This window comes from Aythya marila, assembly GCF_965140915.1.
Source record: "Aythya marila genome assembly, chromosome: 1".
NCBI classification, from domain to species: domain Eukaryota; kingdom Metazoa; phylum Chordata; class Aves; order Anseriformes; family Anatidae; genus Aythya; species Aythya marila.
In genome coordinates this window covers 27,785,457-27,805,383 of record NC_139042.1, presented here as the reverse complement: position 1 = coordinate 27,805,383, position 19,927 = coordinate 27,785,457, and the positions used below count along the sequence as shown (strand labels likewise).

Here is a 19,927-nt window from a genome sequence, read left to right as displayed (position 1 = left end):
TGTTGATGCGCAACCTCCTGGGCTCCATTTTGTGGCCATTGCCCCTTGTCCTGTCCCACAGACCACTGAAAAGAGGCTGGCCAAATCCCTCTGTCTCTCACACTTAAGATATTTGTAGACATTAATAAGATCCCCTCTTGGTCTTCTCTTTTCAAGGCTGAACAGCCCCAGGTCTCTCAGCCTTTCCTCACAGGGAAGATGCTTCAGGCCCCGTATCATCCTTGTGGCCCTAAAAGGTTCTCTAATAGCCTGGGCATGGATGAAAATTGGAGCAGTGGGGTTTTATATCAGTGGGTGGGATTCGCTGTGTGCTTGAACATTGAAGGAGTCATCAGATGCCTTTCTCTGGCAGAGCTGGTGCCTGTGCTACCTGCTAACAGATCCAGCTCTTTTTGTGGGTTTTGGTGTGCTCACTGTGCTCGTCACCTCTAGGACTGTGCACGGCTTGCTTTGGCTCCTCAGCAGTGGTTGTGCTTCTGTGGTGCTGAGAACAGCTTTGTGCACAGGGATTGATGGACTGGTGGCAACGGTGGTGGGATTTCGGATACCCCAGGAGGATGTTCAAGGGGTTGGCTGCTGGGAGGTGGCCCAGGTCACACCCCTCCTACAGCTTTGTTCCACAAAACCAGTGAAAATGAGATGAAGCCTGAAATGTGCCCCAGTGTTTATGGGTCCTGCAGAAGCATCCAGCAGAGTTGTGTGGTGGTCTCCATGGGGACCACTATGGGTGAGCATGCGAGGGACAGTCATGGGCTTCCCTGGGATGGTGGTGGAAGTGTTGGGGGGGGTTGTGGGACTTGTTTTGCTTCCAGAAAGACAGAGGATTGAGGATATATAAGATAAACTCCTCTTGGTGCCTGAGGTTTTGGCTCTCAGCTATTAAAATTCTTTCTGTTTTCCCTGAAGCACAGGCTGCTTTGGAAATCGGGTCTGGTTTTGGCTTTTGGTTTCACATCTTGCAAAAACTATCAGAAATGAAACTGTCACTGGTCCCGGTGACTGGCACTGGTCCATGAGCTGCCACTAGACATGAAAGGTCTTCTTATTGTTGCAGAAAACCCCAGCAGTGGCTCGTATCGTCAACTGACAGGAGCCAGAAGCTCTTCACGTCTCACGCCCACAAAAGCCCCTGGAGAAGTTGGGAGGGCCGGGGGAGAGGGTTATAATGCTGCGGGATCTTTAGTGCAGTGGTTAAATATTTTTCTTTATCTTGCTTCTAATGACAATGTCTGTCTGTTAAAGGCTGTAAAACTGTCAGTGCTGGGCTTGGATTTTTACATACTACTGTTGTCATGTTTATTTAATGACAGCAGATAAAGCTTTTGCTGTTTCCAGTCCTTTTTTTTTTTTTTTTCCAGGGGTGTGGCTTTTGAATACTCCTAAATTATCTATTATTGGATATCTAGGAACAGGTAGTATTTTTATTTTTTTTGTTTCAACACTAAAGAAAACTTAAAAGACTGATGGTGGGAATCAGTTAAATACCCAGTTAAATATCTAGCCACAACTTTTAAAGAATTCTCGAGACTGGATCCTTTCCCTGTTTGCAAACTGGTCTGTAAGTGGGTTAAATCAGCTCTGGGGTTAGGACAGCTGGCAGAAGCGGATGCCTTTATTTTTAACCATGTAATGTCATTAACACCGATGACCTCCCTCCCTTTCCAAAGAGCAGCAAGAGGGCAGGCTTTGATCTCTGGATGAGCCCGATGCTTTAGAAGGTGACAGGTTGAAATTTCTCTGTTAGGCACTCACGAGTATAACTCAGTTCATACCTTCTGCTGGGTCTGATGCTTACCCCTCCTTTCCCAGCCCTTTAGTAAGACAGGAGGTTTGAAAATACACATATATACGATCTAATCTATAAACAATGCTGAAGGATATGTTAAAATGCTATTCGAAACACCTTCCTGAAGCCCAGGAATACCTACAAATACTACAGTAAATTGTATGTGGTGAGGGCTGCCCCTGCTCTTTTGCACAGCTGGCGGCCAGCGTGTCCCTGGGGCAGGAAGGCAAAGGCAGTGGTGCATTACAGCATGCATCTCCGTGAACACAGACCTTTAAAAAAGGTAGGAGCAAGGAAGGAAAACATTTACAAAGAGAGGTGGGATCTGTTGAATAAAACCAATACCCTACATTTCTGTACCCACAGCATGTATCTATGCGGCTGGAGCCAGTGTTTCTCCAGGTATTCTGGAGAACTGCAGAGGACAGGATAACTTGTTCCTCTAGGTAATGGTAGAATTGGGTACATACAAGTAATTGAATCAGCTTCTGTAGGTGATGAAGCTCAGAGCTCCTACGCTGAGGTGTGCATGTTGCTGTAGATGTAAGCACCTCCTCAGCAGCACCGTTACTAGCATCAAGCAGGTGAAGCCCAGCTCCTGCACATACGCACAGCCTAGCACCGTGTTTGAGACCTGCTGGTACCACCACAGTAACCTGGACTCAAGACACCTGCTCTCAAGTATAACAGAGAAAAAGCAATTTTTAGAATATGCATTTTTCACATCCCATTAATATACGAAGACTAAACCTGTATTTTGCCTGGCAGGATTACTTCTGCATAGCCTGTCTCATTTAAAAATAAATCATCTCTTTTATAAAAGCAGCAGAAGAGTATCCATTGATTTGACAGGTTCAAAAAATCTTTCCAAGCCAATTCACTGGCAACAAAATGAAGGGGCAATTCATTTCCATGGTGATGCCAATTGAATCACTCCAGAGCAGTTGAAGGATGGATCCTGACCTGGGTGGGTGCTGGGTTGCAGTCCAACAACCATGCAGCTAACAAGTACTCTTCATTCTATATATCCATAAAAAAATGATGTTTTTGTTCACACATTTTTTCTTTGCATTCTTTAGAAGCTTCAAAAGATCAGGCTTTCACATCTAGTGGGTAGTATTGTATCAAGAGGTACACAACAATGTGCAGAACTTGAGCTGAAAAAGATGCTCCCTTCTTAGGGCTTCTTCTGGGTTCAGCTGTTGGTGCTGTTTGTTCTTCAGCCTCAGCCTACTTTGAGAAAAATGTCCATTACCCAAAAAAGATTGGTGAACCAAGGTCAGTTTTTCTTCTTTCAATACAAGTCTTTACCTAATCCAGTCATCTAAGAGAAGAAAGTCATGATTCATCATTTTCTGATGTGAGGATTTTTGTATTTTTCTATCTTATACATAGACATTAGAAGTCTGTTATAATGCTTAACATAACTTTTAAATAGTTGTTTTAAAGCTTTGCATAGTAATCATCCTTAATTTAAAAAATAAATTGTTTACAAGACCTTTTGTTTTTCTTTATTTAAAACAATTTGCTGGGAAGATGAGCACTTCTGTAATGAATTACATGAGCAGACTTTCTGATTATGTTCCCTTTCAGACACCTTAGAGGAAGATAACATCTTTTCATACTCTTTGTTCTTACAATATTTTTTCTCATTTTGTATGAGCAGTCACTGAATAGAGATACATTTGACTATGTAATGAAATGAATTTACTATGTGCCTGCAGAAGAGGCATACGCTAGTAAATGTAGTTTCTCTCTTAACAAGGAACCACCACCAGATATTGCATTTTTTTAATGTAGGCAGAGAATATTTTTGTTTCAGTATAACTGGGTTAACAGTCTTAACTGTGTCATGATTGTTAAATTAAACAGTAAGTCTGCAGTGGGTACAGTTTCAAAAACAAGAACACAACCACCAAAACCTCCAAATTATTGCTATTTTTGTAAATAAATTTGATTTTTATTTCTCCTACCACCTTTTTTTTTTTTTTAACAAGTTGAATAATGTCTAATATGTCATACCTCCCTAGATTTATTATTTGCCAGGACCTTAACTTGGAAAGGAGAGGCGACCTTCTCTAAGCCTGGGATTTTGGAAACCAGTGGCACTGAATGTATGGATTGGGATGGCCGAGAAATGCTGGTCTCTCACAGGGTATCGGTGTATTTCCTCAAGGCAGTTTCAAATCAGTTCCCCACGATTCATCCCATTATTTTTTTGTGCATCCATGTTCATTCCCACAGTGAATTCAGCTACACACAAGACATTTTTAGAATGATACAGCTTGCATGGTGGCCAGATATGCAGGTCCCTGAATTATCTGCTCAAAAATCAGTTTGGATTCAGGGCACGATGAAGAGAAAACTGATTTGGGATATATGTTATCCAGGAACAGAGAGTAATGTAGCCCTGAACTTGAAATTTGCACACTCATTTGTTGACAGGGCAAATAACTAGTTTTTGAATTGCATTATTTTATCATGTGGCATCTCTGTTCAGACATGATTTGTACATGTAACATTTCAGATCGATTTATATTAAATTATATTAATGTATTGCTCTAAACTTTTACTGGGTAAAAAGGGATGGAATCCGTTTTTCCAGGGAAAAGAGGTAACAGTAGGAATAGCAATGTAGTCCTCTCCATAACCCCCTATTTCCATGTGTTTCAATACCTGGAAAGAGCCATTCTTGATTGATGTATTTATTTTTTTAATACTATTGAGTGCAAGTTATAGATTTGCTGCTAGAGAATAAGGCTTATACTTAACAATAGTTTTGTAGATCCCTCTTGTATCTATTGTTATATCCTAACTTTGGTAGAAAAAATAAACAGGCATGGATTAAAATGCATTGTGCTAACACTAACTTGATGCTGTCTTGGATAACTAAGTTGTCTAGATAAGGTTAACACATTTAGTGTAAATCAGTAGAACATGGAATGCAGGTTTAGACGGAGCAATCACTAGTTAAAATTAGTGAAAATAAGGATTTGAAGAGCAGTAAGGCAGGTAAGAGTTGGCAGAAATATAGATGGCAGTGAGATGAGCAGCAACGAGCAGGAGATGACTACTGAGATTAACTAGGGGCTGTGTGCCAGCTGCTTTAACTACTGACACCATTAGTACTCACATTTTGATGAAATTAGCTGAAGTTTGAGAGAGTCTTGTTAAGAAAGAAGTTTTAGAGGTTGGGTCAGACGAAGTAAATGATACTGAGAGCTGAAATAATAAATCTTTAATGACCTGGATGGTACATCAGTTCAGTCCTTGGTTCAGGAAACAACTAACAAGCGTCTCAGCTGTGCGAAGGGCATGCTGATTGAGTGCCAGAGAGCTGCAAATATGATACGAATATGAGAAACCTAAAGACTGGGAAAGTTTTCTAGCTAAGGAAAACCACTGATGTGTTTGCGGAGAGGCTGGAGCACTTCAGTAACTCTGTACTGATGGAGGAGGAGGAGGAGGGCTGCCAGGCAGCCAACTGTTACGAGGCATTCAGCTTAGTACTGCATCGTGCCAAGGAATCAGCTACCCTCATCACCATCCAAGCTTGATATGTAGGCCTGCTGTAGGAGTTCCTGCATTTATTGTTCTTCTCAGTGAAATAATTCAGTTTTGAAGATGGTCTTCCACGTTCATCGCCACCACTTTGTTTTCTTTCATAGTTTTCCGTTCTTCCTCACGTGCGCTGTGTTTGTTCTCTCGCAGAACTGTTCGTGTCTGGCTGAAGAGAGACAGCGGGCAGTACTGGCCCAGCATATACCATGCGATGCCATGTAAGTATAAGGAAGCATTCATTATCTACTGTGTATTTACAAAATGTCTCTTCTGATTTTGATGAAGCTTAATGTTTATGACCATTTGCAAGCTTACCAATCCATGTTAAATTCAATGCTTCAACAGTCCCCTTGGTTTCTGCGAAGCTTTACCAAGTTGTATGCTAATGCTCCCAAGAGACATCAGGGATTACAGCAGCGAAAGAACACAAATATGCTAGCAAGGGATGAGCATGTAATGCAGACATAGATCAACAAATGTGGGAGCTCAAAATGTAGGCTTGCATTTTGCCTCTAATGGAGTCCATAAAGCTTTGTAAGTCACCAGTATAAATCACTCTGCCCTTCCTATTTCATGTGCTCAGGCCATTAGAGTGTAATGGTAAATGATTTTATTTGATAAGAACTTAAAATCCTGCAGTAGCTAATATGATAGAGGGCATACTAGGCAGATTTTCCAGTGGAGGAGCAGAATCATTTTACCCCTGCAATTAGATGTGGAAAAACCAAGTCTCCCTGATGGATCCTTTCAGTATGATCTGCTGTAGGCCTCCTCTCCCAAAGAGAGTGTTCATGTTTTAAAAGAAACTGCAGATCAATGTCCATTTTTCCAGGAGGCAGCTGAAGAAAGTACTGCCTTGTCATAACCTGGGTTGAGTGCAGGGGTATAACTCCTCAGGTCACCAGCAGCAGGAGTATGCGAATATTCCTCCCTTGCCTTCAAATGTGCTGGGTTAGCCCATCTTTAGAAAGCTAATGAAACTGACCTTAAATCAAACTGATCAAGGAGTATTTATCAATCCCATTGAGGTATTCTGTCTGGAGAAGGTAGTATTTTAAGCTCACATGGCTAGATTTGGAAAAGGGCACCTGTCTCCATAATGCATAAAATACTTAATAGCTATAAATGTTAAACAGTTTTAGTAACCCAGCAGCAGCTTGGGACTGTAGAGCAGCCCTGATGTTTGCCTGCCTGGTAAATGGAGAGGAAGATCTCTTTCCTTTAGGCAAACTCATAAGAATATTTCAAGCCTCAGAATTATTTTCTGTTCAAGATTATACTCAAAAGGGTATTGGAAAGCAACTAATGATGTGGCAGTTTGTGGACGTCTGTCAAACAGTTATGAAATGGTTCTTCTCACAGTTAGGCATTGATGCTTCTCTTTTTCCATGTGGTGTTTTTGCATGTGCTTGCATTTTAAAATCTTGTTAGCTTTTCCTCTGCTCTTAGAGAGGCTGCGTTATTGCCAGTAATAACAGCTATGTTGGAAAAGATTGAGTAGATTCAGCCCCACTCAAAGGGGGCTGTTTTAAAGCTCATTCATGGATTTGAACACCTGATACTCTTCCTTCACTTAAGGCTGGTAAATTTTTGAGTCATGAGACATTTAAGTTATGCTGAATTATTCACCGGTTTCAAGAATGATCAGGTATAATTAAAGACGGGAGCAACATCACTTACATTGTTATCAGCCATGGTTTTAAGCTTGGAAATCATAGCAAGGGCTCCAAGTCAGCCTTTGCACAAGTTTCCGCTTGACTGGCAATGATTGTTTTGATTGTTTCTACATGGATCACCTTTTTGATGGTCCTCTGGTTTAGCTTCACATTGGTTTTTGTTGTCTAGAGAACAAACCTGCACAGAGGTTCTCTATGGAAAAAAAAAAAAAAGTGGTCATCATGGTGCCTTTGTGCTGTTTGGCAAGCTGTGAGAGTGGCGGCCCCACCTAGACTGCCTAGAGAGAGCTGTGGGTGTTCAAACCAGATTGCTGCACAGCCAAGCCTTTACAAAGAGAAGGGGTAATGGAAACATCCTGTGGTGGGTATAGTTTCTGTGGTCTTTTGCTGGCTTTCTCAGCCAGTGTCACGGCAGTGTCGAGCACCAAGAGGCCTTTTTGGAGCACTGCACAGAGCATGGTCACGGAGGCTGGTGGCCAGAGTGGGTTGTATTCAGCCATGCTGAACCACTGGTTGAACTCGGTCTGCTTTCAAAAACCACCACAGGCAGAACCCCTATTTAAAAATACACACTGAATAGTATCAGTATGGCTAACTAGCTGAACTGGAAGTCTGACTAATCTGCTCCTTCATGCCAGAGTTGTCTCAACATCTGTATTAACAATGGACCTCTGATGAGCAAGTTAATCCTCCTCATGGATATATGTGTAACCTTTACGTTTTTGGGTGGTATCTGTACAGGAGGAAAAAAAACACATTGCTTTTCACAAAATTATGAAAGAGCATTGTAGTCTGTAAATGTAAGCTTTGCATAAAAATAAAACACACAGAAAGGCCCAAACTAGACAAAAAACTGTCTCAGATGGAGAACTGACTAAAGGTTTTATTGAGGGACAGAAGAGTACCCAGGGTTTGAGTCAGATAATGACTTATGATGTCTGTCTTACGATGGTTTTTATAGTTAACACTTTGTTTTGAAGAGGAAGGTCAAAAACTGTGCAAAGCAAAATGTGTTCCTTAAACTGTGCCACTTCTGGCACTTCATGGGGTGTCCCTGAAACTGCGGATACAGAGTTTATTTCTCTTCTACTTCTGTCAGCCTCTGATTGAGGTGACGCACTGTTGAGTGCATGAAGGACATTATTTTTTTTTTTCTTTTCCCTGCATAATTCAGTTTCCAAAGGCAAAAATCTCAGCATCAGTCTGAATTTGTATTTAAGGTAAAGAATACAGCCAGACCTCTGTGTCAGGAATATCCCACACATCCTCTGTCATAGTTCAGATCAATCTTTTTCTGGTCTGAAATCCAAATCAGCTAGGCATTAAAGTCAAGAGCCTTCAAAGTGCTATTATTTTTCATGGTTATTATTTTGAAGGGCTCTTAAACATCTTGGAGGCTTAGGGTTTTTTACATTTTACCCCTCCTTTTAATGAACCTACATGCTAAAGTATCTGAATGGCATTGTCTAATTTTCATCTAAAGCATAAGCTGCTGCAGTCTGGTCACAACTGGGATCGTTTTAACCACATTAGTGTGGACATAAGCTTAGTGCTGACATGTTAATTTTTCGAAGAGTAAATATTACTGAAGAATTCCCTTAGGAAAATGATTACAGCAAAATCTCTTTACGCTGTCGTGACTATGTGCACGTGGGTTTGGAACTCAGAAGTGACTTTTTTTTAGCAGCCTGTCTCAAACAGTTGCTTGCACCTTTTGTATCTGAAGTGTTTCAGGCTGTTTGGAAAAAAGCATACTTGAAATGGCTTAATTTACCTGAGACTTTTTCTTTGTGAGCTGTTTATCATCTTCAGAGTTACTAACAGTTCTTTCAATGTATGCGCAACGTCTGGCATTTTAAAGCTGGTATGTAGAATATGCCTCTTCTGGCATAAAGTGCCTTTTAAAAGGATTTGATGTTTACTCTGCTCAGAATTGCTTTGTCTCTCTCAGCTTTTTCTGCAACTTTCTAATTCTCTACTACCCTAGAAGTCTGAATATATAACTGTAATGCACCACCATCTGAAGGGAGGCTTTGGATTTGCCTTTTCTGAGGAAGGGGTAAAGAAAGGAGCAATTTCATCACTGTTAGTAGCCATAATATACTGTTTCTATCCCGGCAATTTCCTTGAATTGAAGCCTTTTCTTTGGTTTAATTCAGTCAGTCTGGATGTGAATCTGGTAGGCTTTCTGCTTGCAGTTAGTTGTCCTTTAGGAAATGTACAAGGGGGACAGAAGGGGGACAATAATGAAAGTAGGAGATTATATATTTTATTATTTTTTAAACAGTCAACATAGACTGTCCTCTTCTTGATACAGCTCTGTGGTCAACTAATGAGGATGAACAGCTGATTTATGAAGTGTTTAATCCTAGATGAGACATTGCTCAAATGGAGAATATACCAAGTACAGCTTACTGTGGAAGAAAGAACTCCAAACTTGTTAGTCACTGAAGCACTGCAAGTCATCATCATGGAGAATAGAAAACAAGGGGTGCCCGGAGCAGAACTAAAAGCACACCTGACTGTACTCTATATTTATCACAAGAACACAGTTTAGAAAACACTCTTATCACTACAGAAAGGGCAAGAATGCCTGCCCCTAGCTACCTGTGGCAACTGATGCTGAAAAACGATTACTGAAGGTTTTGTTGGGACAGCAGGACCCCCAGCTGCATGTTGTGCTGAGCAGTGAAAACAATCCCTGCCTTCTGAAAGCAGCTTCACAGTTTCTCAATTAAGCCAAGCATAGCTCTTGAGTTTTTACAAGAAAAGTCTGGTTTACCCTTGATACATACCTTTCCAGGTCCTCGAGGGACTGACTGACTTACGTGCAATTTAAGAGTGTATCCTGATGCTTATTAGAGTAGTATTGATATAAGAAACTATGGCTAGTTTTCAATAGTCTTGGCCATATTTTGCAGTACTGTAGTAGTGTTGTTTGTGGTGAAACTAGAGTAGGGGGCAGCTGGACTCATAGTCCATATCAGATATTGGCTGATAGCTGATTTCTGTTAACGTTGATTCAAGTCAACTTTCTTACCACATGTATAGGATGTGAGCCTCTGACATACTACAGTGCTTTCTTTTATTGTTAGCAAAGTAAAAACAAAACCAACAATAACAAAATACCTACCTAAATTATTCAGCTAAGTAACTGTAAGATTCGTACAGGAATGTCAGGTACTGCTTATATCAAGACATCAGCGCTGTTCTTGTATGACATACCTCAAGACTGTTTTCAGATAACTTTAGTAAGGAAAAATGAAAGAGCTGGAGCAAGAAATAGTAGTTATTCCATGTCCTAATAGGATAGGACTGATTGAATTGCACGAACACTGTTTGTTTTTTTTTTAAAATGCTTGTCTATTAGAAGGGGGCAAAATGATGAAGCATCGTGAAGCATGCTAGCTACTTTTAGGATTTCCAGAACTTCAAGAAATTGAGAATCGCAGTTTTGTTAACTTCATCATCATGTTCATTTTTTTCAGCTCCATGTTCATGCATGTCTTTTAACCCGGAAACCAGAAGGCTGTCCATAGGTCTAGACAATGGTACAATCTCAGTAAGTACATACAAAGATTTCTAGTTGGAATGCTTCCCATGTGTGCTGTGGTGAGGATATTTTTGCTAGCGTTTGGGAAAGATAATTTTTACTGCTAGTGGAACTGAAGCTGCAGTGTGGAAAATGGTAGATTATTGCAAATTTTGCTCCAACCCTCACACAGAGACTGAGTGGAGTTTGCAATAAGTTTGCAATATTTATTAGGCAACTAAACAAACTGTCCTAATTTGCATATATCTTAAAAAAAAATACAACAACAGAAAACAGCTGTTGTTTTATTAAATGAGTGCCTTGTTAATCATGTCATACCAAAGTTTCCTGAAAGCAGCAATTAAGAGAGGAAAAATCATCTTCTGAGAAGCAGAAGGTGGTTTTCTGCTCCATATTTAGCTGCTTTTCCAAATTTCAGGGTTCAGATTTTGTTTTCATCTCATTTCCTTCATAGGAGTTGGCAGTGCTGTTGCTGAAAGATTTGGTTCATTAGCATCTAAGAAAGATCTGTGTACATGGAAATGAGGCAGGATATTAAAACAAGAGTCTGTCTTTTAGATATGGGACAGAGAGTAGCAGTTGATCTTAATCATTGGATTTTTCATGTGGAATGGTTGGTGAAGTGCTATGTCACCTTGTAGAAGGGAGCCATGGGTCAGAGAGGGTCTCACCATTGCCTCATCAATAGACTCCTCTTCAGTTTAATAACCTTTTATCCTCATTTCAGACTCTTACTGCTGTTGTCTCTGCTTTATGGGCTTAATAACTGAATGAATGTTTGCAGGTTGACATAAAGGCAGCTGTCAGCACTAAAGCCAAGATAGCATTTGGGAATGGATGTGTGACCCTTTTAGCTGTTGCCTGTGAGCTGTATCAAAGATGCGAAGGTTTTGACCCATAAAAATATTAATGGCTCAGCACCAGAGATTTTGGGTGCCTGTAGGAGATTTCTCTATTTGTATCTAGGAGGTGGGACAGCTGCCAGAGAATTCCCTGAACTTCTGAAATTCCCTCCTTCCCACTCTCTGAAATAGCTTTAATTTTCCAGTCCTACTGGAGACATTTGTTTTTACCAGGCCTTTGAGGAATGTGAATGCGACAGTAAAGAAAGCATTTAAGTACTCCAGCTCGATGGAAGAGATGTGTCCTTTGTCTTTGGGGCATTTTGCTTTGAAGAGTCAGAGAGTCTGAATGGAGTCAAGTATTTTCCATTCTAAAACTAAAGAATGTGAATGAGATATTCAGATGGTAAAACAACATGCCACTTAGGGCACTTATACTGCCATATCTAAGGCAGATCGTATTTGTTGCCATGCTGCATTTTTCTTTTCCCCTCTTCTGGATACAAGTGCATAGGGCAGGGAAGGGCTGGTCTGTGTTGCTTCATTTAGTCCCTCCTAGCTTTAGGCAGTTGTGTGGTGGAGGCTTTTGCAGAAAATATGCTCCACAAAGCTCCACGAGCAATTAAAAGTTTCCCTCTGCAGCAAACCTAAGGCTTGTAAGAAAAGCCACAACTGTAATATGCTATAAGGAGGGCTGAAGGTGGTGATGGAGGCAGAACAAGGAACAAAGGACTCCTGGTGAGGGCTGTATAAGCTAACATAGTTCACATACTGTCAAATGAATCTTTTTGCAGTGAGAGGGAGTCCTGATATTACTTTCAGATGTAAATAGGGATAAGAAAGTGAAACTGCCTTTTACATGAAACTTTTGAAAGTTATATGACTTTTGGTTAAACTTTGGTGCTCCAGCAATGTTGATGATGCCTTTCAAGATGGATGGGCAGCACTGCTATTGTCTGAGAGATGTTCCAGCTTTGGCACCATGAGGTGAGCTTTTATGCCCCGCTTTTCCTTGTGAAGCAGGGTGACAATTTTTGCTCCTACAAAGATGAAGAGATTGTTTTCAACCTTTTATAACTTCTCAGCATGAAGGCTGCACAAACATTGGTGCAGCACAATGTACTGTTCTCTTGAGTGAAAGTTTGTCAAGCATCTTACTTGAAAAGCACTGGTACCTAAAGCAAAACCAACCAACAAGCAAAAAGTCTCCTGTGATCTTCATATACATACACACATATATATAAATATATATGTACCTTGCTTTTTTAGGAGAAATGGCACTTCTGATACTTCATGTCTTAGAGACTGCCTCAGGTCCCTTCTGGAAGCCAAAAGATGCTACAGTGGTCATAAATTCCTTGCTCTGAATGGGAGGAAAAATACTTTAATGGGTGCAAAGTCCCTCAAGAAATCACAATGAAAAGCAACAGAGGAAAGGTTTATCTCTTGGAATAAACAGGAGGCGTCCATAGCCACGATCTAACTCCTCACCTAATTTCATCCAAAAGTCGGCTTCCTAGACAAAGTCAATCACTAGGCTCTGCCACTGGTAGAGAGAGGTGAATTGCCCTTGGAGATACCCGTATTATTTACCCTTGAATCTGTCTTAGAATGGCATAGATCTCCCTCCCTATTTCTGGGAAGATTTAACAGAGGCATTTAGTTTTTAAATAGCTGAAGCCGAATGACAATGATCTTTCTGGCCCTGCATGTGTCCAACTGAAGCTATTACATGATTTGAGAAGGGCTGCAAGGAAACAGGGCATCAGAACAGCCCCCTTAGAATTATCCCTTGGGGGTGGCACTTAGGATAGTTTCATTGTCCACATCATTTGATCTTGCAGGTGTCCACAGGTTTGGCTGTAAACAGCGCTTGAATACCTAGGCTCTGTCTGCTGGTATGCACCTCTGCCACAGTGGGAAGTTTTGTATTTTTTCCCTCAAGAAAACTACATGATAGCTTCTATCCCCTTCCACTCTTTGCGCTTTATAAAGTGAAAACGCTGTAATCGTTTTTTAGAGCTTTCTTTGTGACAGTTGTAGACATGGGCTCTGGCAGCAGATTTAAGGGTCTTCGTTCTCCTCCGTTTATGAAGCCGGTTCCCTGGCAGACGTGGTGAGAGCGCTGTCAGTCACTTGTGTTAATAGGATGAAGTCAAACCTCTAAGGAGATCCACACGGTGCTGTCGAAATGGCAGCATCTATCAGAGCACAGGCTGTAAATTCCCGGGGGTGGAAACTCAGTTGTGAATGGGTAACACATGGCTAATATATAAACATTATTGACTCTCAGAGGGATTCAGTTGCCTGTGCAGAGGTCTCTAGAGCTATTTTGTGATACATCACTTGATATCCACCTGCAGCCCTGCAAGGGCACGGCTCTTCTTTAGTCCTTGGGTCACATCGGTCAGCCCCGTGGACAAGGACCCTGAAAAACATGCACCCCAGAATGGGTTTTGTTTACCTTAACGGGAATAATTAACGTTAAAAAGATGTAGTCAGTGTTTTTGCGGTGCGGACAACAATGTATGTGCAACGGGGCATGAATTTCTGGAGCAAGGTGCCCCGTGTTAAAATACCTGTCTGTTGACATAACTAAAACATTTGGCCTTGAGAGGGATAGGGGAAGGAGGGCAGTGGAAGAGAAGAGCATGTGACAGCGTGCAGGGGAGCAAGAAGGAAAAGAAATGGAGGAAGATTAGAAAATGAAAAGCCAAGGAGATGCTTCTCAGAGTAACGTGTGCTTTCAGGGGAGAAAAGGAGAAGCAAGGAGTCTTTTGGGGTCATAAAAAAGAACACATGATATCCAATATTCATGTTACTGGGACTGTGTCCATCTGTTTGTAAGGCGTGGTGTAGCAGTCGTGTGGAACTGTGGTTGGCATTACAGCAGACATAGGTAGTCAATACCGGGGTAAACCTTATGAATTGCAGTTGTGTTTTGATTCAGTGCATTACAACGGAGAGTTTCAAACGCCTTTTTCAGTCTTCCACTGCAGGTAGCTGAACAGACTGGCCACATCAAGTTTGTCAACGGCAAAATGCCAAAATATAGTGAGAAAGCAAACCACGTTCTTCCTCTCCTCTGACGCTCTGGTCACCAGCATCCGTGCGTCACCACAGTGAAATCTGGGGGCAGTACCAGGCCGGGCACATCGGTGGGGAAGGCAGACATCATCTCCCACCACACGCTGCAGCAATTAAAGCTGTTGTTTTTAGGGGCGACGACAGCAGACAGTTAGTGTTCGTAGCAAAGCGTGCTGCTTCAGTCGGGCTTTGTAGCGAAGCATTTCATGTGGTGGCTTTAACATTCTGCAGGCGGTGGTTAATGGAAACCACTTCCCCCAGAAGGAGGCAGGGAGGTGCAGCAGATTTTTAACGCTCTGTAGTTTGTCGAGTTAAGGTGACCCTGGTATACAAAGCCAGCTGCCCTAAGTGATTTGTTGCTGCTGTTTAAATAACGCTCCCCGGTGTAGGCCTCGGCTGCCTGGGGAAAGCTGAGGGGAGGGAGATCAGAATAAAGGAGGGGAAGATGAAATAGCACAATTCAAGAGAACATATTTATAACTAATTTACAAGCAGAAACCTAGTAACAGCAAAATACATAAATGCCTCAACCCACTCACAGTTGTTTTCCTGGAAGCTGGGCTCTGTAGCTTTTCAAGAGACGGCTATGGTGGCCTCTCCACATTGATGCCAAGCATTAGGTATGATGGGTTAGGGGTAATCCTGGTGCTGCAAAGCCATGCTAATCACCTAGTGACCCCACAGGAAGCACAGAGCAACCGTCTTTGCTCCAGTTTAGAAAATGTGGGTAAATATCAGCTTTTCAGTGGTTAGACTGTCTTCTCATACTCTCCTGCACGAAGCATTTGGTTTGCTATGATAATAGTCTGTAGTCTCATGAAGCTCAGGCCTCTCTACCTGTCTGCTGCACAGTGCTTTTGGCAGTGCTTATTATACATGAATATTTCACAATTGTGTGCTTTAAAATTCAGTTTATCTTGTGTTTAATGACATTCCTCTTGTTTTCACTCTCTTTCTAGATTAAACAAATTAGGTTTTACTTCTATCCCCTAGGGAGATTAGCCCGGGGAGTTTCTGTAAAGATTGTTTATAAATAATTAATACGATGTGTTTTCAAGCTCCTTGTTTTTTCTTGTGTTTCTCTGAGTACGTGGCGTGTGCACACAGATACCTGAGAGTGGTTTGAAAGCTAATTTCATGTGGTGGTGCTGCTGAGCCTACCCTTTGCCTGGGTTTTTCCTCCAGAGTGACGTTGCAGGGGTTGTATTGTGGCGCTGTTTCCCCTGCCCTGAGCAACTCCCCTCTCTAAAACAAGTGGCAGAAACACCCAGGTGTTCCTTTGGTGTAACCATATGGGACTTTTCCAGGAGCTGAGACTGCAATGCAGACTCTTTACTGCTGTTTTTCATAATTTCCTCCTCAGAAAGCTGGATCAGTGGTTAATCCAAGGCAGCAGGACTGCAGACCATCTCCTGTTAGGCGTGCTCTTCCCTGGCTGCAGGGGAGCAGGATGGGTCACCCCATGCATGTGTCCCCAGGCAGCTGAAGTCTGTGCTCAGCTGCCCTCCCTGCCCGTGCACAGTTAGCCGCAGTGGAGCAGTAGCAAAGCAGGAAGGTCTGCCTCTGAGATACCAGAGTAAATATTAACCCACAGTGGGATAAAATCAAGGAGGAAAAGGTCTGGGTTTATTTGAGTACAGAGAGACTTCTGAACAGAAATCTGAACTGCATCCCCCTCCCAGATTATCGGTGTGTAGTTTGGAATGAGCAACTTCAGGGGGCACTCACACAAATTTAAATTAATTATCCTATGTGTACGAGTTGGGGTGTGCATGCACGTGTGCACACACATGCATTTATAGCTGGATGCACATAGAGATGTCTGCCCAAGTAATCCTAAACCAGGGGTTGTTTGGTCTGTGCCAGCCACTTTGGCCAGCTTTTAGAACTTCTTTTCATTAGTTCCTCCCTTATCTCCACCTTTCTGTTCAGAAGCACTCGTGAAGCTTTCTTAGGCAGTTTTAAAAAGTGAAATAACTTGTGGGGTTTCTTTTAGATCGAGGTATTCAAAATTAGCAAAAGTGTAGATAGTGCTGTGGTTGCAAAGGGAGAGCTTACATTGGTAACAAATTCAAGTGAAGACATTCCCAAACACTTCACATAGCTAAGCACTGTTTCTCTGTTCTGTGTTTTTCTCTTCCTTCAGGAATTCATCTTATCAGAAGACTACAACAAGATGACACTAGTGAAAAGTTACCAAGGTAAGACCTCTGATCCATGTTAATGAGTCTGTATTGTCATTAATTTTTATTGAAGTGCTCTTCAGGGCTGTGAATTGAAAGAAGCCTCCTTTTTTTGTGATTTTGTTTTTAAACTAATATTAATGTTGTTTTTACCAGTAGATCAATAATGTGCTTTGTTCTGAGATTGCAAGACTTTTAAAGAGCTATTTCATGTTCCGTGTTTCATTTTAAATGTTCCTTAGGAATATCATTCTAGACAGCAAACAGTCCAAAATCCAGGCTGTGGAGGGAAAGGAAATGTTAATTTTTATTGTGTAGTAATATAGCATATCTAATGAAGCAATTTAGAAGACTAACCATCTTTTAGGGCTGAGGCATTTAGGACTGTAGCTTTTGGGGTCAGTCTGGTTATATTTCAATAAACGTTTGTTTCAGTAGTCTCAAGATTATCATTGGATACCTGTCATAGTAAAAGGCCAAGAAATATTAAACCATAACTTCTCTAATTGCCTTCTCATATTCATTAATGTGATGCTTTAAGAAGCCTGGCTATTTATCCTTGTTAAACTTATAAACGATGCTGCACTTGGGGTAGGTATTCTTATAAAAGTAATAAATACATGCTACAGTTTATTCTTTTATCTCCTTAGCTATTAGACTTGGGTGATATATGATGAGCATTATGCTTCTCTATGAAAGTCTCTGTATGAAAATCATAAGATTGCTGCAGTCTTGCTCTACAAGTCATTAGTATCTGAGGTTATGGTTTGTTCCACGGTCACCGAAGTTTGACCCAGCTGGGTTTCATGTTCAAATTGTTGCAATGCAGAGTCCTGTTATCAGCTCTGCAACTCCCTTTGCAATTAGCTTATCCAGTGGCATGCTTGGATTCAATCCTGCAGGCTAATCACACCCTAGGAAGGGTGGGTGAGCTGAAGTGAGTTTCTGTATGTATCCCCTTCACGCTGGAAACAGGCAGTCCATCCCTTTTATTTATTACTACTAACTCCTACCTCTCTTTTGTTGCTTGGTGCTGCTCTTCATTTCTGCAGCTTTCCCCCAGCAAAACCTCTTGCCCTGCACTGTGCATGGCTATGTGCTGGCTGTGTTTGTTGCCTTTTTTCCCTTATGTACAGTGCAGACCCTCGTGCCTGTTTTCTCCAGGCATGGCTCTTCCCCTTTCCATCTTCTCTCCAGCCTGCTCCTTGCATGGTACTTGCTGCTGCTTTCTCTTACGAGTACAATTCAAATCAATTTTTTTCTGCACACCAGCAGTGGTCAAACCTGCGAATGAAGGACCAGCTTTCTATTTTGCTGCTTCATGTTCCTGAGCCTTTACTGATCCCAAAGCTCAGGCTTCTTCCTTGCTCTACTACCAACTTCCAACCATCTGAAATTTTACTTCTTTAAGCCTTGCACGGGCCAGATTCCTTCAATTTCTGTACCCAAATTCCTGTAGGGTAGACGGCAATCTTTCCATATTGTTCCGAGGAACTTCTCTGCATTTCAAATGGAGGGTTTGGGGTGGTCTTTATGCTTCCAAAGGCATTTAATCTTTCCAGAGTGTCAGCTTTTACACAAACAAATGCAAGCAGCCTTCTTTGTGCAACACATGTTGCCGGGTCCCAGAACAGTAATAAACCAGTAGGCCCATGGATTGAGGAGCACGGCAGCCACTGTTCAGCTACAGCTGGGAATAATTCGGCACATCTTTCAAGCCACTTGTTTTATTAAAACGTCAGCTCAATCAGCACTTCACAACCAAACCCACTGGTCATTCATACAAAAAGCCCTCTGTACAAGCCTGGGTTCCATTGCTTTAATGAAAAGCTTTTGAGGGCTTTATTTAGGTAGCAGCAGCAGCAATTTATTCATTCAGCTGGTTTATTCATCTTGCCCAGCTGTGATCTTTTCCTTTTTTTATTTGTTATTTTTTCCCCATTTTCTTTTTAGCTGATTCCCATGCGATGCTAAAGCTTCCCTCTGCTGTCGGGTTGTGCCTGCCCCTAACTCCTCCTGCTGCTGGGGCACCGCGATCGGCAGCCCACAGCCACCAGAGCTCACAGCAGGAGGAGCAGCAGCATGCTGCCACGTGGGCATCTGCTCTGCTGTCAGAAAACCAGCTCAAGACAGGTTTAAACAGAGCCTTTTCCACAATGGCTGCTTTGTCGGTGATGGTACAAGGATGGAAGGAAGACTTGGGCTACCTGAAACGATAGATGGCTGCTGTAGGCGTGGAAGGAATTAAGTTTTGCTTCTCTTCCTCACACAAATGTTGAATGTTCAGGGAAAGAATCTTACAGGCTTTTATGGTATCTCATGTCAAGAGGATTATTGACCAGGAGCTTCTTCTATAGGGGAGGGTGAGCAGATGAGTAGGGAATGGCAAAGCTGGGTGCAAGGGTTGCTGTTTCCAGGGGTCTTCTGCCTGCACGTTCTTTGCAGTAGTACAATTATATGTCTGTCTGCTTAATTTTCAGCTCATCAAAGCAGGGTCATAATGATTCTGTTCGTCCTGGAGATGGAGTGGGTGCTGAGCACCGGCCAAGACAAGAACTTCACGTGGCACTGTTCAGAGAGCGGCCAGCGCCTGGGAGGCTACCGCACCAGCGCAGGAGCCTGTGGCCTGCAGTATCCTTTGCTGAGCTCTTTGGCACTTAAACAGCCTCTTTGTTTGTTAGCTTTCTTTTTTTTTATTTCCCTAATTGTCCTCCGTTTTTAGTGCCTTGTGTAGGTTCAGTGTTTTGTTAGAGAAACTGTTATCTAAAGCCGATTAAAAAAAAAACACACAGCAGCCCAACACTAACTGTTCTCCTTGCTTTGTCTCCTTAATACGTGGTGGCATATTTAGGTCTTAGCATTTCTGAGCAAAACAATGGGCAATCTGCAACCTGTTGTGGTCTGCTATTGTAATAAATAAGGACAGGGCCTTCGTTCAAACATGCAGTGCATTCTTTTTTTTTTTCTAAAAATTAATGGTAGCAAAGTAGGTCGGCGATCAGGTCAGCGTGTGTGTGTGTGTGTCTATGCATGGGAAGAATTAAATGACTTTAATATGAAATAATGAGTACTTGTCCTTCACTCTGGAACAGCCCACTGTGCATTGGGAATTTGGGCCAACTAAAGAATAAATGGCTCCAGAAATGGCACTCAAGTGGCTTATTCACCTAGAGCTGCCCCAGCTGCCTGACAATAAAAGAAATATTAATTCAGCTTTATTGCAAATGAAAAGGGAAGTA

General features: G+C 41.9%; 1 protein-coding gene across 3 annotated transcripts in view; it reads left to right on the top strand.

Annotated features, from left to right (window-relative positions):
• WDFY2 (WD repeat and FYVE domain containing 2) overlaps nucleotides 1-19,927 on the top strand; it is a 56,735-nt gene that overhangs the window by 24,847 nt on the left and 11,961 nt on the right. For all 3 annotated transcript variants that reach the window (XR_014319109.1, XM_082780042.1, XM_082780041.1), the window contains exons 2-5: nucleotides 5,498-5,565; nucleotides 10,512-10,585; nucleotides 16,652-16,706; nucleotides 19,169-19,319. Coding sequence is in view for 2 of the 3 variants with exons in the window: in XM_082780041.1 (XP_082636167.1) it covers nucleotides 5,498-5,565; nucleotides 10,512-10,585; nucleotides 16,652-16,706; nucleotides 19,169-19,319 (348 nt within the window). In the remaining variant the exon portion in view is untranslated. The remainder of the gene's footprint in view (nucleotides 1-5,497; nucleotides 5,566-10,511; nucleotides 10,586-16,651; nucleotides 16,707-19,168; nucleotides 19,320-19,927) is intronic.